The following is a 24373-nucleotide window of genomic DNA, read 5'->3' on the forward strand; positions in this document are numbered from 1 at the left end:
TAGGATTTCAAATTGATTTAATGAAATGTTTTTGATTTTCACATTTCTAATAAAGATAGCATGACTTCAGTCATTAAAAACAGTTTGATATGTTAACAAGTAATGATGAAATCTTCAAGCCTTTTCCCCCTCTTCCTCTTATACAAATATTATATTACAGGCATTAATATATTTATGGTAAAGGACTAAAACCCTCGATTTGACACAATGTACAGGATTCCTAAACCAAAACCTAGAATTAACACTAACTCTGTTGCTTCACATGAGTTGAACCAGTCTTGAGTAAGACACAATCCTTGCCCTGGTCAAATCAAACCTTACGCCCATTTACTCCCATATATAACAGGGATCCCATCCACAACATCTAATCTACAATCTAGACTCCATAAGAAGACTGGTAAAAAGAGCTGGGTAGTTCTTTACAGTGGCTACTGGGAAGGTGAAAGCATTGATCTGACTCAGGTCAGTATTTACATACATTCTTCAAATTCACAAAATGGACTTCATTATCTCTGAACGAACTCTCCGTTCATGCCTCCTATGTTATTAATCAGTGCTTGGGAAAGAAAGGGACACAAAAAAAGAGAGAGAACAAAATGAAAGAGAGGATGTACAGGTAAGGCAAAGTAGTGCAACAGACAGGGATGCAGCTCTGATGGAACCCTGCATAATGTGTGCGTAACACCTGGCTCCCATGGCAACCCAAAGGCGCAGGTTGTGGCGAAGGAGGCAGCGTGAGTAGCATAGCGCCAGCCTGCCTGTTGCTAAGAGGGTCGCCAGAGTACAGCGCTGGTATGCCTTCTAACTCCCCAGCCCCCCACCCCTCCACTGTGGCCTCACGAGGTTACTCGGGGTTCATCATGGGAAATAGGAGGAGTAGGTGCCATTTGATTCCAATTCAGAGAGAAAGGAGAACAGAGCACCTCAAATAAAGACGAAACAAAAGTGGGCCAAACCCAGTCAATCTGTTCATATAAAACGTGTGAGGACGGGGAGGACAAGACGCTGACCTTTACAGTCACACAGGGGGAAAAAACAGTCTCTCCCTCTAGAACAAAGACATGAGACAGGAAGGCAAGGCTAGCCGTTTTGCTCTTGCAATGAACAGACACAAAATAAATCCAATGATGTCTAACAGTGGTTTACAGTGGTGGGGGTCTTGGAATGGATCTTGGTGGACAGACATTACACAGGCACTGTGAGAAGCTCCTTCACAAATACACACAGCCATACAGACACACACCAGTGCATGGAGTTAAGATTCACCTGAGGCTCTGGTGGCGTTTTCCTCTAAAACAACACATGTATACATTATACAACACCACAAACATCAAATAAAGCTATTTACATCCAAGAATAAAGAGAAAATACACATTCATTGCTAGTTTATCAACGACAGTGAGTGCAAAAGTTCATCTGTAGGAACATTGGAATGTCATTCTTAACTTTACAACATGAGAGAACAATGGCAGAGGAAGAGCCAGATGGAAGTTACTGGATTACAGGTTATGAACCCAGGTTAAACAATCCTACACAGGGTAACATCACTAAACAATTAGAAATGCAGTCTTTTCTCACTTCCAGCAGAGTTGCATAAATCAAAGGAAGACAAAAATCCATCAGAATCCATTTAAAAAGGTCCTTACAGCGATAAAAAACCCAACACAAGTTTCGATTCACCTCGGGGTTGGAAAGACATCATTGATTGTCCACTCCAGGTTCATAACTATTAAAAACAGACTCCTACTGCATTGGCTCACAGCCCTCCGTAACCAGGAAGTGTGTGGTGTGGTGCAGCATTATGCTAGAGCAGCACCTCCTATGTCAGCCCTTCCACCTCTCCACAACATGAGGATGAGTATGGTCCAAACAGACACACAGGCTTCCATGGCTCAAGGCCAAGGACAAAACAACACACTTAAATATGATCCTATCCTGTCAGCAGCAAGAGTATCATCAGTGATTTACAGAGCAGAATCGCACCGGGGGGCATGAGATGGGAAAACCATGAAATGAGTCCCTTTTGGGTAGTGTAACTTGGTGAAGAAAAATACGTTTTATTTCATATAATTTTAACATTTAACATGTGTTCATAAAGAACACATGTTCAACTTAATAAAAAACAGGTTTTACCATCTCAAGAGGTTAAATAAAAAGCTTAAGTGCCTATTAAGTGCCAAAAAAAAGTAACAGGGTTGATGATTTCACCCTGAACAAGGCAGTCAACCCACTGTTCCTAGACCAGTCAACCCACTGTTCCTAGGCCGTCAATGTAAATAAGAATTTGCTCTTAACTGACTTGCCTAGTTAAATAAAAGGTTAAATAAAATAATGATAATAAAATTCTTAAATCCGCCATAATTCCACTTGCGACAGGGGGATTGGAAGCTTGTGTTCAGGGACAGGGAGGGGCAATTGAATGTAGCTTCACCATTTTAGAAATAAAATTAAAAACATTTCTAGCCTGTCTATCTATGAGTAACAGGGTTAATGTGTTATGCTCGACCCGCTCAGTTCTCCACCACAAATTAGGCAAAAAGATAACCAGCTCATCAAGAACCTGCTTTTACACTAGGATTTTACTATGAGATGTTCAACGTTTCTTTTGAAAAAATTATTACTAGTACATTATAGTAAAAGTTCACATAGCAGGGTTGACCTTAAAATGAGGGAATTACTTTGTTAAAGCAAGACTTGGAGGAATTTGGGGGTTAAGTGGGTTAACATCTTCCGAAAAGTCAGAGGGAAATGTCAAAACGCTGCATTTTGGCACTTCAGCAAGTCTTTATTCATGAAAGAAAAACAGATTTATTGAATTCTCCATGTGGAGTCTTTTAAAGAGCACTTCATTTAATATAAGAGGCTTTTAAAATTCAATATTGGTGCACAATTTCTACTTGGGGGTACAAAAGGAACTCATTTTGTGGAAAGACCTTTACCAAAATGCATATGGGTGATCATATTCCTTTTCTATGTCACAACCATAGAGATCCTTGTTGTGACATATAAAGGGAATTTTGAAATGTTGATGATATGTGGACTTTAAGCCACCAGACATGATTGTTCAGTCAATTCCTTGTCTATATTTAATCGCTGTACTGACTGACAAGTGATATTAATCAGATTCTTTCAGAAAATGCAGCAACATCCGAACAAACTTGAATAGCTTAAATCTTTTCTTCAGGTCAAATATGCAGTTGAACAGTAAAACAATTGGAAATGTATCAAAGTATCAATAACTGCCACATAAATAAAACATTGCAATATGCTCCAGTTATATTTTTAAACGAGATATAAAACAAACAACGCACACACCCAAACTGCAGTCATGAGGGGTTAAGGTATGAGGTTTCACAGCAGGACCTGTAGTAAAGACGAAGCAGGGAAGGTTTGGGAGGTGGGTCGGGCGAGAGAGCTCAGTTGGAAGATTTGCTTATGGCGCTGGCTGATCGGCGGAGTTTTCCGGAAACTCTGTTCTTTGTGGCACGGGGAATCGTGGGGGAGACCTGGTCCGCCTGGTCCGTTCCTAAAGAAACACTGAGCTCAGCACTCGTGCTGCCGCTGAGAGAGCCTGGAGAGAGAGAGGGAGGGGATGAGAGAAGGGATAGAATGGGGGAGAAAGATGGAGAGAAGTGGTGAGACGTGGCAGGATAACATAGCGCTGATAAGACTGGCATACTCCATGTTCTGACTGCCATGCATGTCATCGCTCCCCGTCCCCCAAAGCAGACACCCCAAACAGCTTACTCCCTCTAAGGTTAAATGTATAATACCAAAACAAAACAGAAACAGGCGTATAGATTGATTTGAACCTTTAATTCCTCACAGTTTGCAAAGTGGCACGTGTGTGGACTAGATCAAGCTATATACACAATCAGATGCAATGTTCACCATTCTTTCATCACGTGCTTTGACTGGCTAGACTAGAGGCTACTAGGGGAGAGAAGCTGGATATTTCTCCCAACACTTTGGGTTTGGGAGGGCAGATGCTTGCATGAGTAGGGGAAAAAAACTTAATCTATTTTAAACCACATGGTCCTAAGAATAAAATTGCCTTCGCTGTTCAGCATAAAGAGGATGTGACAGATTGTTCAAGTTTTATAATGGTGTATTGTAAAAAGTGAATGGAACATTATGTTAACTGGACAGGCATGTCGCAAGCATGTGGAGAGACGCCTTTTGTTCAACAATGTGGATCGGGGCTCCCGAGTGGTGCAGCGGTCTAAAAGCACTGTATCTCAGTGCTAGAGGGGTCACTACAGACCCTGGTTCAATTCCAGGCTGCCGGCCATGATTGGGAATCCCATAGGGCGGTGCACAATTGGCCCAGCGTCGTCCAGGTTAGGGTCTGGCCGGGGTAGGCCATCTTTGTAAATAAGAATTTGTTCTTAACTGACTTGCCTAGTTAAGTAAAGGTTAAATAAATACAAAATAAAAATGGTTACAGGCTGCAAGCAGTGAAATGTGAGGGGGAGGCCGGTAAGAGCAAACATATTTTGCGTACACCCCCCAACGCATCTTAGCGATGCCTCAAGTTTAAACAACTTTCCTGCTTTGGCCAAGATGGCATCTGGTTGCCTATTTTCTTTCCTCCACTTTTTTCTCTCCATCTTTCTGAAGCATCTCAAGTTCCTGCAGCTAAAAGGGACAGCAGATGGCTGCAGTAACAGACACTCAGCCCAGCGGACACAAGCATCCCTGACTTCCACTCAGTCAGAGGGGGAGGGGTTAAGGGTGTGTGTGGGTGGGTGGGTGTGTTAGCAGAATGGATCTTCATGATGCATGTGAAAAGAACAGAGGAGGGCTGTGAGTCGACGTAGGGGCAGGCCTAAACCAAGTCCAACCCTGCAGCCCCACTTCCAACTCCAGAATTCCACTAGCTTCCACTTTGACCATTCCACCACTTGAACTTCCCCGCTGGCCCTGCCACGCCCCACCCTCTCGTAGAGTTGTTGGATAATGGGGAGGGAAGTGGCCCGCTGGGCCACAGATAAGTTAACCCTCTCAGGTAAAGGCCTCCACACAGACGTTACATTTACTAGCCCACCAGCATGCTACCTAGAACCCACCCATGCAATGGACACCTCTATAGATTGAGTGCTCGGTTTAATACCCATTAACAACACACTCATGCTTGGTTCAAATTGCAGCACTTTGGACTTCCAGTCGTTGCAATATCTACTAGCATGCTAGCAGTTTCCATAGACGTCCAGTCCTTGTGCTAATGCCAGTTAGCAATTGTGCTACCGTTAGTTAGTAACTTCCTTTAAACTACCTGCTGAGACATAAAACTGGTCTCCACGAGTTCATCTGACTCTGGGGAAGTAGATAAAGCGCTTTATTGCCAAAATCCTGAATTATCTCTTTAACAACTATCCTGAGAGAGGCCATGATGGGGCAGAGACCTGCACAGGGTGCCTTTAATCAGAGATCCTTTCATAGAAAGAAAAAGAAAGAGAAAGAAAGAGAGAGAAAGATAAAAGGAGAGAGACAAACCCCCCCCAAAAAAAAAACAAGGACATAAATGGGCCTCATCCCCATCGGTCCCCTGCAGCATTTAAAAAAAAGCTTAAATGACAGACGTTTTCTTCCAGTAGGGCAGGTGTTAGTATCACATTCTGCCCCAGGCGAACAGGGGAGAGAAACAGCGCTGGGGAGATAAATATAAAGGCGTGACATGCAGAAGCTTAGCCAGAGAGAAGAGTGGCTGTGTTGCTCATGCTACTACTGAGGTGCTAATTGTCCCAAACCGTGCAGCGTCACTTGCAATTACCGCCTGGATAAATAGAGAACACAATCCCCATATAACGTCATATCAACCCCCCATACAACTTGATGTTAACGTTCCTTTAAAAAGCGGTAGTTGGGTAAATAAAGCGTGTTAGTACCAAATAAAGGAGAAACCAGAGATGAGTGAACGGGTGAGCGAGGGTAGGCTCTTAGGGCGACACAAGCTTCCGGCCGGTGCTTACCTTGTTCAATTACTGTAATGACACCTTTAACATGTTTTAATCTAAAAGAAAAACAGACAGTAGAGCGTCACATTAAGACAGTCACCACAACACAGCCCTGCTGTAGACCGACAGACAGTCACCACAACACAGCCCTGCTGTAGACCGACAGACAGTCACCACAACACAGCCCTGCTGTAGACCGACAGACAGTCACCACAACACAGCCCTGCTGTAGACCGACAGACAGTCACCACAACACAGCCCTGCTGTAGACCCAGACAGTCACAGTCACCACAACACAGCCCTGCTGTAGACCGACAGACAGTCACCACAACACAGCCCTGCTGTAGACCGACAGACAGTCACCACAACACAGCCCTGCTGTAGACCGACAGACAGTCACCACAACACAGCCCTGCTGTAGACCGACAGACAGTCACCACAACACAGCCCTGCTGTAGACCGACAGACAGTCACCACAACACAGCCCTGCTGTAGACCAGACAGTCACCACAACACAGTCACCACAACACAGCCCTGCTGTAGACCGACAGACAGTCACCACAACACAGCCCTGCTGTAGACCGACAGACAGTCACCACAACACAGCCCTGCTGTAGACCGACAGACAGTCACCACAACACAGCCCTGCTGTAGACCGACAGTCAGGGAGGGAGGTGAGGGGGACATTCAGGAAGCCTGTGTGGTTAGTTATTGTCACAGTGAGGATCACAGTCATACAAGAAACAAGGAAACAGGACGCATCCAATAAGACATTTAATATGTTAAGAGACGGCAGCATTATCAGACAGCGAGACGTCCACTTTTGTGTTGGAGTCTCTTGGGTGCTCTTGATTGGTAAATGATTTATGTAACTTTACATTGCATAGGTTGGTATGACTGATATTATAAAATAAGAATATGTTGGGCCGAATTATGTGAAAAGCTCCTGAACCAGTTAAACACCATGAGATAGAGATCAGTGTTAGATGGAAAAAAAGGCATATTACCATATCTGTGTTTTACAAGTCATTATAAACCGGGTGGTTCCAGCCCTGAATGCTGATTGGCTGAGAGCCGTGGAATATCAGACCGTATACCACAGGTATGACAAGACATGTATTTTTACTGCTCAATTACATTGGTAACCAGGTTATAATAGCAATAAGGCACCTCAGGGGTTTGTGCTATATTGTCAATATACCACGGCTAAGGTCTGTATCCAGGCACTCCGCTATGCGTCGTGCTTAAGAACAGCCCTTAGCTGTGGTATATTGGCCATATACAACAGCCCCTCATGCCTTAGTGCTTAAATATACCACATACTAATGAAACAGTGCTTGTGTATGTGTATATGATAACACAATTAATCTGCACTGAAGTATATACAGCGTGCTGTCCCGCGAACAAACAAAAACCACCGACCAGGTTGACCTCTCTGACACATGGTGAAAGCTAGAGGCTCTTCAGTAGCCAACCGATGCAGTTAAAGCAGAGGTAGACGAGGAAAGCAGGTGAAGAGCTGTTGTCTCCAGACAGACAGTGGTTTAAGGGTGAGAGAGGGAGGCCTGTCTAGACTCTGGGGAGTTGAGAGCTCTTCAGTTAGAATCCATTAGCAGCTGGGTCTCATGAGAGAAGTTGTTTACCTCTTTTAAAATCCACATTTATTCAACCCGTTGAATAATCATGTGTAACTCCAACTTCACATGTATTGCAGCCAGTGTAGAACTCCACAGGAAAATGCACAGTCCATAGGCAAACCAACATGCCAACAAACACTCAAACCACATGAATCCAAATCCAGACAGACAGAGCACAACCCTCTAATGAGTGACATTGCAGACCCTCAGTGCGGAGGATGACAGCAATCTACTGTGTGTTATAAGATGGGTCATGCAGGAGGAGGAAGATGGGGGGGGGTGATTGAGGTTCACTGAGATGGCGTAGCTGTGGGGTTAGGGGTGAAGGACAGGTTAATGTTGCTGGTGGAGGGTAGACAATGGGCATCCAGCTTGGCCCAGGGGTACTCCACGTCCCAAACCATCCCCGATCAAAACCTGCACGCTGCCCATCATGGATGACATGTTAGTGGAGCAATGAGCCAAAGCAGGAGTATTGACAAGCACACACACTGCAGCAGCATATGGAACGATAAGCACCACAATAGATTCAGCTGCGGGACGATTTCCTCTTAAAACGCACGATCAGGGGGCCAGAACCTAATTACAAATCATTTGTCAATCGCCCGCAAGAACATATACACTGTGTGCACAAAACATTAGGAACACCTAAACAGAACAGCCACAATTCGCCGAGGTATGGACTCTACAAGGTGTTGAAAGCGTTCCACAGGGATGTTGGCCCACGTTGACTCTAATGCTTCCCACAATTGTATCAAGTTGGCTGGATGTTCTTTGGGTGGTGGATCATTCTTGATACACACAGGAAACTGTTGAGTGTGGAAAAACCCAGCAGCGTTGCAGTTCTTGACACACTCAAACCAGTGAGCCAGGCACCTACTACTACCCGTTCAGAGGCACTTAAATCTTTTGTCTTGCCCATTCACCCTCAACGGCACACAGACACAATCCATGTCTCAAGACCTAAGAATCCTTCTTTAACCCCGTCCCTTCTTCATCTACACTGATTTGAAGTGGATTTAACAGGTGACATCAATAAGGGATCATAGCTTTGATCTGAATTCACCTGGTCAGCCTGTCATAGACAGAGCAGCTGTTCATAATGTTTTGTACACTCAGTGTATGCTGAAACAGATATGACCGAAACATTCATTTCAAACCTTACATTTCTGTACGATCACTTATATCGCTCTATTATGTGTGAGAATACTTTGGGGCAGATTTCCTAGATTAAAATCACTTGGAGCAGATTTGCTGGTGTTTTTAACGGTCTTATGTCCAACAATATGTTGTTTTTCCTTGTTCAAAAACTTGGTGGGCCAAATAAAATAGGGAACCTTGTATTAGAGGGTAGTACACAGCAACGATACACTAACAGGGAGAAAACTAAAGGAGGCTGTTGTGAGGATATATTAGTGACCACCTGTTGATGCATAGAACCATACACAGGACATAAACATGCCGTATGTTATGAATATAAATGTGTTGCACATTATCCACACTACTGCTAGAAATACATGAAAATATGGTGACAAAAAAACTACCATTTCAAAACAACTTCTCAGAAAAGAAGGGAATGCCTGGTTTATCACTGGATGAAGCTGCAAGACCTGTGTGTATGTGTGTGTTCATTTTTATTTGACCTTTATTTAACTAGTCAGTTAAGAACACATTCTTATTTTCAATGACGGCCTAGGAACAGTGGGTTAATTAACGGCCTTGTTCAGGGGCAGAACGACAGATTTTTACCTTGTCAGCTCGGGGAGTCGATCTCGCAACCTTTCGGTTACTGGTCCAATGCCCTAACCACTAGGCTACCTGCCGCCCGTATGCGTGTGCGTGTACTACTAGGACTTAACCTCCCCCTTGTTTAAAAGATTACCAGGTGAAGACCGCATGCAGACCAAGAATGAGTCCTGAAATTGCCCTGCATCTCTGTGGCGTGGAGCTGTGCCAAGAAACAGTTGATGCAGAGGGCCAGCTGATTACAAACCCACTGTGGACAAAAGCCTAAATCCTGGACACACACAAATGTATGCATACACCACACACACTTTTACATGGACACACAAACAGAAGCAATAGCCCAAAAATGATGTTTGCCCATTTATTTCTATATTTCCACTGCATTAAAGAGGGTTAGTATATTAAGTCTTGCTGTTGGCTGCTCTCAGCAGACACAGCTGATGCACAATACTGTGAAACCAATCCTTATTTAACAATATGAGAAAATAATGGTTTATTGTCTGGCCTCTGCTCCCATAATCCCAATGAGGAGCCAACCAGGTATCCTACTCCTGCCCCACTACAGAAGAGCCCACTGCTGAAATAACCCACAACAGCAGAGGATAGACATGACCCGGCGCTGGGTAATTACATGTCTTTTCTCCATCACTCTCTCTCGCTGGTTCAATCTCTCCCTTTCTGTTTACCTCTGCCTTTCTATCGCTCCCTCCCACTTCCTCCCTCTCCCCGAGGAATAGTCCCTGTTTAGTATTCTGGATGATAAAAAGGTCAATAGAGATCAGTTTGGGACTTCTTTTATTTTAGAAAATATTTATTTGCACCAAAGTGAACTATTGATAGACAACAATACAGATAAACAAATAAAAACAGTGTGCAGGTGTGGTTGGGGCTCCTGTCCACCTCTGCAGTAAAGGGAGCAGACTGTAATTATGTTAATAGACCTGCTACCCCCTGCCTCCGCCAGTCTGCTTATCAACCCTGCCTTCTGGGGCTGCTCGCTGAGATCTGGACCCCCCCCCCCACACACACACGTAGACCAGACACACGCAATAACAGATTCAGTTATCACAAAGTAGAACAGCACAAGTGTCCAGTTTTATCATTGCTGTATCGATTGGATGCTAGTGGTGTTGTTGTTGTTATAGACCCATCAGATCTAGGCCAGGCAGGACAGGACGAGGAGACATTGTTTAGTGAAGTCCCCCTCCCTCTCCTCCTTCTGAGGAGAGGGAGGACAGCAGTGTGAGCCCAGTGTTCACCCTCGACTGTTCGTTACTACACATCTCTGATACGGGGACGGAGGCTCCGATAAGAAGAGTCCGATCACATACACTTTGCTTGACCCACATTCAATCATGTCATATGTATATTTCGATCAGGCTCATTAAATGAGAGGGAGATAAAAACCGGAAAAGAGGAGGTGAGATGAAACAGTACACAGTGAGACAAGGAGCAGGGCCCAACTAAGTTGTTGAGCCACGGGTGAGGTCTTTGATGCTGCTGCTCAGACAGTGGAGAGAGATTGGCCCTGTTGCCATTGATATTCATCAGAGTGTGGGTGTGAGGAGACAAGGACCAGGAAACAGAGATGGAGGGGCCTGAAGAGGGCTAACAGGTGTGCTGCTGTGGAGGAAGAAAGGAGGAAGTGGAAGAAGAGAGGAGGAGCGCATGGGATTCTTACCTGTCCCACTCATTGGGTAGTAGCTGGGTGAAGGGGAGAAGACCTGCGAGGCAAAGTCCTCAAAGGTCATGACCTCCCGGTGGTTCTGCACGATGGCCTCCAGGTACAGCGCCCGCTCCTCATAGCTGGGGTCAGGGTTAAGTAAAACCAGAGGAAGAGACCAAGAAAACGGATAATTTACAGCCCAATGAAATCGAAACAAAAGTGCTAAATTCATCAATACAGGAACTTAGTCAATCAAGACAAAACAACTGGTGAAGAAAACCCATCGCACCATCACATAATAGAGAAATGAGCCTCTCTGACCAACAACAGTAGCAGACACAGACAAAAGGCAGCATGAGTAGACAGAGGAGTAGCAATAACCAGACCGTTGGAGAGGACACTCAGCCTGGCCACGCAGCCACAAATGGGAACGCAGTCACCAAATAAAAACACTACAGGCATGAACCTCTCGCCTCTCCTTGGCCTAGTGGTTAGAGCATAGGACCAGTAACCGAAAGGTTGCAAGATCGAATCCCTGAGAGGACGAGGTAAAAATCTGCCGTTCTGCCCCTGAACAAGGCAGTTAACCCACTGTTCCTAGGCCGTCATTGAAAATAAGAATTTGTTCTTAACTGACTTGCCTAGTTAAATAAAGGTAATATCAAATAAAAACCCTTGGGCACTCTAATAGAACCCCTGCTGGAGGAGGAGAGATGCTTTCGGACATCCCTCCCACCCTGGCACTTCTCCAACCCGTCAGGGAGAAAATTGTAGACATTTCAAATTCAGAGTGGCAGGCAGGGAGAGCAACCTGGGAATATGGTGCAGGATGGATACAGACAGTCAGGATAGAACATAACAGAATAACAAAAAAGGGCTCAAAATGCTGCTCTCTGTGTGTGTGTGTGTTAGAATGTCACAAACTATGCTAGCTGTAGGTTTCTGTCTTTCCTTCTAAATAACTGCACCTAACATATGGCTATTCAGTCACCACGTCAAGAGTCGACCCAAACAGGCATCTACTACAGCCCCCGACTCCAGGAACCTGCTGGCCTCATTCCGCTCTCATTAACAGACTGCTGCTTGTAGTAAGTGTTGCTAGGCTGTTGCTAGGGCCCCTCTGCTCTGGTAGAGTGTTGGTGAGAAGAAGGGCTGGCACTGGTAGTGGATGTTACTGGGAATGTGTATGGGCTGGACTAAGCTGGGTTGGCTAAAATGGAATGGACTGGGCACATGCTGGCACAGCAGGGGTTGAGGCAGGCATGACGAATGGCTGAAAGGCAGCCGTTTCAAACTGGGGCTGACGGGCACCTGAGCCTAGGGCCTGGGCCAGCCTGAGGACAGGCAAGCTGCTCACCACACGGTGGGAGAGCGGCATGGAGAAAGAGAGGGAGATAAGCTTCATTGGTGCAGCAAGTCTGTTCTAAATCCACGGAGTATGGGCAACACAAGGGCATGGGTTAAGATCACCTGAGCTGTGTGTGAGGCTGCCAGTAAAGATAGCTGTGAGGCTGCACAGTGATCTTTTACCTGCCTCCAGATCCCGCTGATTCAACCAGGAGTGGGGACACAATAGAGAACATCACAGACTTTGCTGCCATGGCAACCCAGGTCACAGCACAATGTGACGGGTCAAATCCCGGGTTTTATGAATGTACGTGGGAGGGGGGGGGAGAGAAAATCTGTAAATCGAGAGAGAGAGAGCGAACGAGCGAGAGAACTCCAGTCCACTGAGCCAACAGAGCCATATGGTTGTCCATTATCAGAGATGCAGATGACTGTGTCCCGGCCTATTACTGAGATTCTTAGAGCAAATATTGACTCCAGCTGGGGTGGCCCTACACTCTCCTCTGACACACACCTCTCCTACACTCTGTCGATTCCTCTACCCACTATAACCAACGGGGAGAGAGAGAGATCAGGAAAGAGAATCGACTGAGTGCAATCAGTAAATGCACGGCTTCTGCGGATTTGAATCTTGTAGCACAGATATCCCTAGAAAAGCTCAGATACAAGGTGAGTGGTAATGTTGAACTAGAGACTCTATTTCTATGGTTGTCCCCTCCCTCTGTCTCTGTCACTAATGACTATAGGCTTGGTACAGGATGTTCCCCTACATGTGCACAAAAGCTGTTCCTGCTTGCCTAGCACCCAGTAATTAAATCAAAGGACGACGACGGAAAAAGCATGTCCACGTCGCATTCGCCAAACCCACTGACCCTTCCCTGGGCGACAAACATGCGGTCTCTCTCTCTCTGTGGCAACACATATCTTTTAAGGAATTACCTCTTCAGGTGGAATGGCCATTACCCGAGAGATGGCTATGTTGGTATGTTATTTATCATTTACTGATAATGTACCTGGCTACTACTGTTGGCCTCTGGCTACTACTGTTGGCCTCTGGCTACTACTGTTGGCCTCTGGCTACTACTGTTGGCCTCTGGCTACTACTGTTGGCCTCTGGCTACTACTGTTGGCCTCTGGCTACTACTGTTGGCCTCTGGCTACTACTGTTGGCCTCTGGCTACTACTGTTGGCCTCTGGCTACTACTGTTGGCCTCTGGCTACTACTGTTGGCCTCTGGCTACTACTGTTGGCCTCTGGCTACTACTGTTGGCCTCTGGCTACTACTGTTGGCCTCTGGCTACTACTGTTGGCCTCTGGCTACTACTGTTGGCCTCTGGCTACTACTGTTGGCCTCTGGCTACTACTGTTGGCCTCTGGCTACTACTGTTGGCCTCTGGCTACTACTGTTGGCCTCTGGCTACTACTGTTGGCCTCTGGCTACTACTGTTGGCCTCTGGCTACTACTGTTGGCCTCTGGCTACTACTGTTGGCCTCTGGCTACTACTGTTGGCCTCTGGCACTCAAAACCATTAGGCTATACTACAGGGACCTTGCCAGGATGAAAACAACAATAAGTTTCCGCAGTATCAACGCAATACAAGTCATCCGTAGAATAATTGTCATTTCACAGTTGAACTGTTAAGTAAAAAAAGAGTGGTCGAGAGGCTTCCAGAAGCATATTCCCCCAAGTTCCAAGCAGCTGCACATTCCCATTAGGGAGAGGAGAGGAGTGGGAATATCATGTCTGTGAAGCGTGTCAGAACGCTGCGTTGAGCAACTGAGAAACCTCTTCAGTCAGACGAGATTGGAAACAACCTGTAACGTAAAATAACGCTCTGACGTCACTCAACAACAAGGTCAGCCTTTAAAAGAAACTGTGAGAGAAGGAGAAATCACAAAGGTATTAGTTATGACCCAAAAAAAAGCACATTTCAAATCCACTTGACAATGGTAATAATGTAGGCATTTAGTAGATAAAAGTCATCCTCCAGCTCTATAAAAGCCCGTCCCCTAACTCTGCCCCCATGGTGCTCACTGGGACAAAAGGCAGTGACTTATGGCTCAGATAAAGCCGGTGTGTGGCTGTTGGGTGATGTGAATTGTACACACACCACACATGGAGCCTCCACCTCTGGCACTCTTATAAACAAGCCGATGTGTGTTCCCTGAAACAGAGGTCACACACAATAGTGCACGTGTGCGTGCATGTGTTAATGCATGATGCATATGTGTGTGTGTGTTTGAGCGTAATGTCCAGATGGCAGGGTGGCCAAGGGGGAATCCAGGGTCAAGCGCCTTTATGGAACAAAACCAAGGTCAGGCAGCAGCAGTGGGCCATGTTCAAGGTGAATAGGGCCTCAGATGGCTCTTAACAGGCTGCTCTGGCCCAGGACCCCTACACCCTCTCTCCCTCTCTCCAGAGGGACCCGTCCTCAGTCTCTCTCTGCACCCTCCCAGTCCAGAGGGACTTATATTGAACCTCCGCGAATCCCCCACGCCCCTGTCCTCTCCCTATCAGGCATTTCAGACAGACAACTTTGGGATGCTACATTTTTGTTTCCCCGCAGATTATTTGGAAACTGTACAAAACAGAAAGACCACAGTCGTGGCCAAAAGTTTTGAGAATGACACAAATATTCATTTTCAAAGTCTGCTGCCTCAGTTTGTATGATGGCAATTTGCATATACTCCAGAATGTTATGAAAAGTGATCAGATGAATTGCAAAGTCCCTCTTTGCCATGCAAATTAACTGAATCCCCAAAAAACATTTCCACTGCATTTCAGCCTTGCCACAAAAGGACCAGCTGACATCATGTCAGTGATTCTCATCAAGACAGGTGTGAGTGTTGATGAGGAGACAAGGCTGGAGATTACTCTGTCATGATGATTGAGTTTGAATAACAGACTGGAAGCTTCAAAAGGAGGGTGGTGCTTGCAAATCATTGTTCTTCCTCTGTCAACCATGGTTACCTGCAAGGAAACACGTGCAGTCATCATTGCTTTGCACAAAAAAAGTCTTCACAGGCAAGGATATTGCTGCCAGTAAGATTGCACCTAAATCAAAAGTGATAACTAAGTGGCTCGGGGAACAAATCATCAATATTTTGGGTCCATGGCCAGGAAACTTCCCAGAGCTTAAACCCATTGAGAACTTGTGGTCAATCCTCAAGAGGCAGGTGGACAAACAAAAACACACAAATTCTGACAAACTCCAAGCATTGATTATGCAAGAATGGGCTGCCATCAGTCAGGATGTGGCCCAGAAGTTAATTGACAGCATGCCAGGGCGGATTGCAGAGACTCTTTGCATCAACTTCATGTAATTGTCAAAAGCCTTTGACACTTGTGAACTTATGAACACTTGTAATTATACTTCAGTATTCCATAGTAACATCTGACAAAAATATCTAAAGACACTGAAGCAGCAAACTTTGTCAAAATTAATATTTGTGTCATTCTCAAAACTTTTGGCCACGACTGTATGTGTTAGCCTAGGCCTACCTATTGTATGAAAAGGACATCTTTGCTGCATTATTCACACTCTCAGAATCCAGTAGCCTTCCTCTCTAGTTGGGCTTGCGAGATCAAGAGTGCCTAGTATATGTGTGTTCTCAATGAAATAGAGTAGACCGACTATGCACGGGCAGAGAATGACAGGCAGTTATCTTTCCAAGGAAATGTACTAAAATAGGAATAGGCTATAGTTTACTACAGTGTCTGTACATAAATATTGATAATGGAAAGTGGAGGACGTTCAACCAACCTTAGTCGAGGTGCAATCCCACATTTTTGAAAGTGCAAGTGTCCACTCATCATTATTTTCTCCCCAATTTCGTGGTGTCCAATTGGTAGTTTAAAAAAACACCTTCTACACTTCTGCTACTCTCTGTTCATCATATACAGTGGGGCAAAAAAGTATTTAGTCAGCCACCAATTGTGCAAGTTCTCCCACTTAAAAAGATGAGAGAGGCCTGTAATTTTCATCATAGGTACACTTCAACTATGACAGACAAAATGAAAAAAAAATAATCCAGAAAATCACATTGTAGGATTTTTTATTAATTTATTTGCAAATTATGGTGGAAAATAAGTATTTGGTCAATAACAAAAGTTTCTCAATACTTTGTTATATACCCTTTGTTGGCAATGACAGAGGTCAAACGTTTTCTGTAAGTCTTCACAAGGCACCATTGTTTAGAGCTTGTAAGTAAGCATTTCACTGTAAGGTTTACACCTGTTGTATTCGTCGCACGTGACAAATAAACTTTGATTTGATTTAAGTTACAGTCTTGTCTCATCGCTGCAACTCCCGTACGGACTCGGGAGAGGCGAAGGTCGAGAGTCGTGCATCCTCCGAAACACAACCCAACCAAGCCGCACTGCATCTTGACACAATTCCCACTTAACCCGGAAGCCGACCAAACCAATGTGTTGGGGAAATACGCAAATTGGAGTGGGTCTAGGGTTTCCGGGATGGTGGTCTTGTTGTGAGCCATGACCAGCCTTTCAAAGCACTTCATGACTATCAACATGAGTGCTACAGGGCAGTAGTCATTTCAGGTTACCTTCGCTTTTTTTGGGCACAGGGACTATGGTGGTCTGCTTGAAACATGTAAGTATTACAGACTCTGTCAGGGAGAGGTTGAAAATGTCAGTGAAGACACTTGCCAGTTGGTCTGCGCATGCTCCGGGTACACGTCCTGGTAATCCGTCTGGCCCCGCGGCCTTGTGAATGTTGACCTGTTTAAAGGTCTTGCTCACATCAGCTACGGAGAGCGTGATCACACGGTTGTCTGGAACTGCTGGCGCTCTCATGCATGCTTCAGTGTTGCTTGCCTCGAAGCGAGCATTAAAGACATTTAGCTCATCTGGTAGACTCGCGTCACTGGGCAGCTCGTGGCTGGGTTTCCCTTTGCAGTCCGTAATAATTTACAAGCCCTGCCACATCCGACGATTGTCAGAGCCAGTGTATGTTATGTTTACGCATTTTGATATTGTCTATAGGGCACACAAATGCTGGGACCATGGCTGGCAAGTGAGCTGTGTCACATACGCCTAAAATAACTTTGCGGGACTGCAGTTGGGTTCGAGAGCAGTTCTTGCTGTAGCATGTTTGAGTCTGACAGAAAGCCAGGGGGAGCGGTATGAAAAGCTTCGGTAGCGGGCGGGAGAGGGATGAAGAAATCAGTCCCGTGCAGACCTCTACCTTGCACAACATCACTCACACATAGTGCTCTACACACAGAGTAGGGAGGGACATACACATACATCGCTGGGATTATCATTCATACCGGCCAAAGGACTAGGATTATTAGTTCACCAGAACAGCACAAGGACAGACAATGGATAGCAGTGTGAAAACAAGTATTTCCTTTTCTTTCAAGTGGAACTTCCAGAGGACTGGAAAGCAGCCCTCTCATCCTCTGAGAATTGTACAAAGCAAAAAGAAACCACAATTTTAGACTGTGGGATGGGAGCTGGCAGTGTGAGAGTTCAGGACACACCAAGAGGTTAATCTGTTGAGAGGGCCTCACAGAAGGGTGGCTCCACACTACTAGTTTAGAGTCCAGAGGAGAAAAGGGCTTTAAAACCCCATCCTGAGGTCTCCCTCTCACAGGCTAGACAGGAGCAGTTATAGCGTGAGAAATGATGCTGGCTCATCTAACCAATAGGCGGCGCTATCACCGGTCCTAGGTTGGTAACCGTTCTGTGAGCAATCAAGAATGTTGAGTATTGGTCTCCATGATAGATAGACGTGTAAAACGGTTCCTAATAAATGACAAGTAAAGATTACATCCTGTGTCCTCCAATTATATATTGGTGTATTCAAGATACTACATCCGGCGACAAGGCAAAAATCAGAAGTTTTCGGGGAGACTACGGAGGTCGAGTTGGACGGTGAAACTACCGTGAGTGAATATTAGCATGCTAGTTAGCTAGGAAAGGCTAAGCCTTCGACATGGGGAAGCTAGGAAAGACTTTGCCTTTTCTTTGGCAGCAGTGACTGGACGACGGACAGGATGGCAGGCACAGTAGGATCGGCGGCACCATTTGACAACAAGACACATTGTGAAATTGTCAACATTTAAAAAACAAAAATAAATGTGGCGGAGCTAAGGAAGCTAGCACAGGACTGTAACTATGGAGACACCCTCACAGTGATGCTACGTGACTGATTAGTATGTGGGGTAATGAGGATAAGATACAGCGGAGCCTTTTATCTGAGGAGATTTTGGACATTTGACAAAGCACAGAATTACAGTCGCAGACAAAATGAGCACGAAGGCTCCTATAACGATTCGAGGGGGGAGAGAAAGACATATAGGAAGAGGAAGAGTGTCGTGGGGATGTGTTTACTATTCACAACACGGACACTAACCATTACTAAGGTACCTCCGCTTAGACCGTATTCTTTTATTTATTTTTTAACCTTTATTTAACTAGGCAAGTCAGTTAAGAACAAATTCTTATTTTCAATGACTGCCTAGGAACAGTGGGTTAACTGCCTGTTCAGGGGCAGAACGACAGATTTGTACCTTGTCAGCTTGGGGGTTTGAACTTGCAACCTTGCGGTTACTATTTAAATTTAACAGTACATGGGATGAAAAGTGAAATAAGAAACAGATACTGGCTGTAGCATAACAATAATGTCACAGTCAGAGTATGCTAGGCTAGGGAAGAAAGCAAAGGTTCCAGAGCCAGGTACATGTTTTATCACTCTGAAAACATATACAGGACAGAAAGTGGACATTGTAGGATCAGCTAATGTGAAAGTTGAACACAAAAGAATAGTCAAATAGTTGTAGCTGGGTCAGGACCAAACCCGCTGTGGCGAGGGTGGATCACCATGTTGGATGTGGACTGGCATACCATGAATATGATGCTTGACAGCAAAATATGCTCTACAGGAAGTGTTAAAGAAACATGAGGAAGTGTTCAACGATGAGTTGGGCACGTTGAAAGGATTCACAGCAAAGATGCATGTATCAAGTGATGCCACACCCCGTTTCTTCAAACCAAGGTCAGTACTGTTTGAAATGAAAACTAAGATAGAGGCTGAGTTAGATCGTTGCCAGGACAACGAAATCATGGAACCAGTGAGGTTCTCAGACTGGGCAGCACCGTTAGTCCCAGTGTTAAAACCAGACGGTACAGTGAGATTGTTTACCGTTACTTTATAGTCACCACACAGAGTGTCATCACTAGAACAGTACCCAATTCCTAAAATGGAGGACATGTTCACGTCCTTAGCCGGAGGAGGTAAATTTCACCAACTAGACATGAGTCATGCTTACCAGCAGATTGTGCTAGATGAAGATTCAAATAAATATATGTCACAGTGAACACGCACAAGGGACTGTTCACATATGCCAAGTTCCCATTCGGTGTCAGCTCCAGTCCCGCTATCTTCCAGCGCACTATGGAGGAGACTCTACAAGGGATTACCCAGTGTCTCTCGATGATATTCTCCTGACAGGAAGAAATGATCAGGACCACATCCGAACACTGGACTGAGTGTTACAGCAACTGGATGAGGCTGGGCTACGCTTCAAACGGAGTAAGTGCAGCTTCATGGAGAAGGAAGTGACATTCCTAGGCCACAGGGTGGACGCTACTGGACGGCATCCAGTGCCAGAGAAAGTAAAGGCGGTGCAGGACGCACCAATGCCTACCACAGTCACAGAACTGAAATCGTATCTGGGCCTATTAAACTACTATAATAGTTTCTTACCGAATCTGTCGACACTATTGGCTCCTATGCACAAGCTGCTGAGGAAGGACACGCCATGGTGTTGGCGATCACAACAACAAAAGGCCTTCAAACTGTCAAAAGAACTGTTCCAGTCGAGCAGAGTGTTAGTGCATTATGATGAAGGAAAATAACTGATACTTTCCTGTGATGCCTCCCCCTACGGGGTAGGGGAGTTAATGTCTTATTGTTTGTTGTTTCAGACAATACTCAGTGCTTTGTGTGTGAGAACAGTAAGGAGTTCATGACAAAGAATGGAATCACACACGTCACTTGGGCACCACACCATTCTGCGTCGAATGGTTTGGTAGAGAGAGACGCTCAGACATTCAAAGAGCTAATGAAAAAGAGAGCAGGTGACTTGTTGGAGACAAAACTGAGCAGAGTGTTGTTTAGCCAATGCATCACGGCCCACTGGACTTTTACCGGCTGAGATGATGGGGAGGAAAGTTGAGGTGCACGTTAGACCTAAAGAGTAAGGTGCAGACTAAGCAAGCAGGAGAGAAAACTTAGCATAAGAAACACGCAAAAGCTTGCAGTTTTGTAGTCGGAGACTCAGTGTATACCAAGAACTTTGGGTGTGGACCTAAATGGATAACTTGGTTGGTTCAAGAATTCACTGGGTCTGTTTCATACACTGTGATAGTGGGGGATAGTAGAGGAGTACGTAGGCATGGTGATCAGCTGTTCAGCAGACAGGAACAAGACTATGCAGAGCCAGTGACATGCAACACAAAGCCCAGTCCAGCAGGCAAGGAGTTACCACAGGACACAGGTACTCCAAGGCCACCAACGGACAAGGCACTTGTTAAATTAAGGAAACCAACAAAGGTTCACCTAGAGGGGAATTGCGACACTCTCAAAGAGTTAGGAAACCTCCAGCTCATTTTGGAGAGTTTGGAAAGTAATGGATATAATTGTTTCTCCTTTATGAAGTAAGGTAGTCTACCCTTGCTTCCAATAAACAAAAGTGAAATGACAATGCAAACATTGAATCAGTTGTTCAGTTCATATAAGAAACACACTGTAAGGTGATGTTATTAATGCTAAGTGAAGAGATGACTTACCAGCTACAATGAGAATGGTTACTGTTATTGGAATACTCATACAGTAGGTGTTAGATCTGAAAATGTTAAACTAACCAAGAGTTAGTTCAGATTTATGGGGGAAGGAGTGTTGGAGTGAAAAATGATGCTGGCTCATCTAACCAATAGGCGGCGCTATAAACGGTCCTAGGTTGATAACCGCTCTGTGAGCAATAAAGCTAGTTGAGTACTGGTCTCCATGATAGACAGCAGTGTAAATCAGTTCCTATAAAGGACAAGTAAAGATTACATCCTGTGTCCTCCAATTATATCTAAGTGTCATTCTCTAATTCTCTCTTTCTCTCTCGGAGGACCTGAGCCCTAGGACCATGCCCCAGGACTACCTGACATGATGACTCCTTGCTGTCCCCAGTCCACCTGACCGTGCTGCTGCTCCAGTTTCAACTGTTCTGCCTTATTATTATACGACCATGCTGGTCATTTATGAACATTTGAACATCTTGGCCATGTTCTGTTATAATCTCCACCCGGCACAGCCAGAAGAGGACTGGCCACCCCACATAGCCTGGTTCCTCTCTAGGTTTCTTCCTAGGTTTTGGCCTTTCTAGGGAGTTTTTCCTAGCCACCGTGCTTCTACACCTGCATTGCTTGCTGTTTGGGGTTTTAGGCTGGGTTTCTGTACAGCACTTTGAGATATCAGCTGATGTACGAAGGGCTATATAAATAAATTTGATTTGATTTGATTTGATATGTTGGTCTATTCAAGATACTACAGGAGCCATACAGGTCAATGAGCTCCACTCAGAGCCTGCAGTGGGGAGCCTATGTAGTGGCCAGAGTCCCCTCAACCTGACTTGACTGGGAGCCAGGTTAGAAACATAGGGCTCCAGGGCAGGAGCCTGAATGAGATCAAGGATCTTGGCGGCCAGGCTCTGGCCTCTCTCTATGGGGAGGAGAGACTGTCTTTGTTCTGAGTGGTACGCACATCACACTCCGCTCCGAGCTGCTACCCACACCCCACTGAGCTGCTATGATACATGTGAAGGATTGACCCAAGAGACACTCAACTAGCCTCTATTTAAGCAGTCAGTAGCCACTAGGTTTGGTACCATTTCACTATCCTTTAAACTGACCTTTCACCATCTATTATTTGCATTACCTCCAGTATTACACTCTACCAACAAGGTAATTACAGAATCGCACAGAGAATTCAGTCTCTCCTACAACACTAGAGAGTAAGTAACTGCTGAGAATGAAGAGCCAAGGTTAATCGTGCTGGTATAAAAGTCCTCTTGCTAAATGACCTCTCGCAGTTTGGAGACGGGGTAGACTACCTGTGGGTGCTTGACCCCCACTCTCACCCTCTCTCGCTCAGATCTGCCCATTAATCTCCCAATCAGCTTGACCTTCCAGAGGAGAGGAGTGTGGGGGCGGCCACCGCATTTACTAGCAGCAGTCACATAATCGGCCCGTTAAGAGGGGAAAAAGGCCTGATACTTCAGCGATGTTAGTGCCGCATGAACAGGAATACCACACACACACACGACTCCTTCCTCCTGAATTAAATGTACCACCCCTATCCCCCTACACACCCACCATCCATTAGTCAAAGTGGATTATGTACATATCTCATTAATTTGGTCCTGGCAGGTGTGTATGGCATTGCATGAAGACATTCAAATTAATAAAGTGTCAAGGTGTCATCTCCTAAAAATAAATGGTGTGGAGAGGAGGAAAGGAGACACCAGCCATTACACAGGCAGAGTATAGTAGAGAGATGCTTAAGAGAGAGGGAGTGAGAGTGATAAGGAGAGTGAGGGAGAAAGGGAGAGTGCAGGTGTTGATTGGACAGGGGCTGGGCGGTGAGTGCCAGGCAGGCCAGCGGTACTGGGTGTCACAGAGCATGCCAAGGTGTGAAGCTCGTCCCAGTGGAAAGCCCCAGATGTGTGAGGTGATTATGGGGAAGAGGGACAGAGAGAGAGACATTTCAAATGTCTATATTCGTTTAAAACTTTTGTGAGTGTAATGTTTACACATTTGTCCCTTGTTAATTACCCTTTTGTTTACTGTTTCCCATGCCAATAAAGCCCTTTGAATTGAGAGAGAGAGAAAGAGCTCTGTCACACGTTGGGTCTGTACATTGTAAATGGTAAGTTTCGTGGAGACTCCTATGGTAGGTACACCTACAGCTAATCGCTTGGCAGTAGTACTGTAGATTACTTTTTGACTGACCACGACCGAGAGTCTGTCTGAGCGTTCACAGTCAGCCCACTGACACCCCTATCAGATCATAGTAAAATCAGTCTACTTGAACTGATCAATACTCAATCATGAGGCATCAAATTTATTTATTTGTTATAGGTAAGTTGACTGAGAACAAGTTCTCATTTGCAGCAACGACCTGGGGAATAGTTACAGGGGAGAGGAGAGGGCTGAATGAGCCCATTGTAAACTGGGGATTATTAGGTGACCGTGATGGTTTGAGGGCCAGATTGGGAATTTAGCCAGGACACCGGGGTTAACACCCCTACTCTTACGATAAGTGCCATGGGATCTTTAATGACCTCAGAGAGTCAGGACACCCGTTTAACGTCCCATCTGAAAGACAGCACCCTACACAGGGCAGTGGGATTTTTTTTTTTTAGACCAGAGGAAAGAGAGCCTCCTACTGGCCCTCCAACACCACTTCCAGCAGCATCTGGTCTCCCATCCAGGGACTGACCAGGACCAACCCTGCTTAGCTTCAGAAGCAAGCCAGCAGTGGTATGCAGGGTGGTATGCTGCTGGCAAAGCCAAAGGAACTGCAAAATATTGAGGACAGCTATAGTAGTGTAGGAACCAACCAAAAAACAATTAGGCAACAACAAATACAATCTCTTTTAGACAACTTCCTGGACAAAACATTTCACTGTATAAACTTGGCAGTAGAAAGCCTAAACAGTTTATTTAACCTTTCAGCTTCCATATCAAAACAAAAAATGTCAAGCGGACAACCTAAGAAAAAACAATTATAATGACAAATGGTTTAATGAAGAATTCAAAAACCTAAGAAATAAATAGAGAAACCTATCCAACCAAGACCCAGAAAACCTGAGCCTACACCTTCACTAAGGTGAATCACTAAAATAAAGAAATACACTACGGAAAAAATAAGGAATAGCACGTCAGAAATCAGAGTGGAGACAAATTTAACCCCAATAACTACCGTGGAATATGTGTCAAC

At 45.2% G+C, this 24373-nt stretch overlaps 1 protein-coding gene across 3 annotated transcripts in view; it reads right to left on the reverse strand.

The window, feature by feature from the left end:
* LOC112256591 (Ral GTPase activating protein catalytic subunit alpha 2) overlaps nucleotides 1-24373 on the reverse strand; it is a 137710-nt gene continuing 113337 nt past the window's right edge. For 2 of the 3 annotated variants that reach the window (XM_024429923.2, XM_024429925.2), the window contains 2 exons: nucleotides 11022-11146; nucleotides 1-3571 (listed from right to left, as the gene is read on the reverse strand). In XM_024429923.2, coding sequence (XP_024285691.2) covers nucleotides 3417-3571; nucleotides 11022-11146 — 280 coding nt within the window. In that variant the 3' untranslated portion in view covers nucleotides 1-3416. Of the gene's footprint in view, nucleotides 3572-5972; nucleotides 6014-11021; nucleotides 11147-24373 lie in introns of all 3 variants that reach the window. The other variant, XM_042325439.1, reaches the window with a different exon arrangement.

The sequence above is a fragment of the Oncorhynchus tshawytscha genome, linkage group LG08 (assembly GCF_018296145.1).
Source record: "Oncorhynchus tshawytscha isolate Ot180627B linkage group LG08, Otsh_v2.0, whole genome shotgun sequence".
In the NCBI taxonomy this organism is placed as follows: domain Eukaryota; kingdom Metazoa; phylum Chordata; class Actinopteri; order Salmoniformes; family Salmonidae; genus Oncorhynchus; species Oncorhynchus tshawytscha.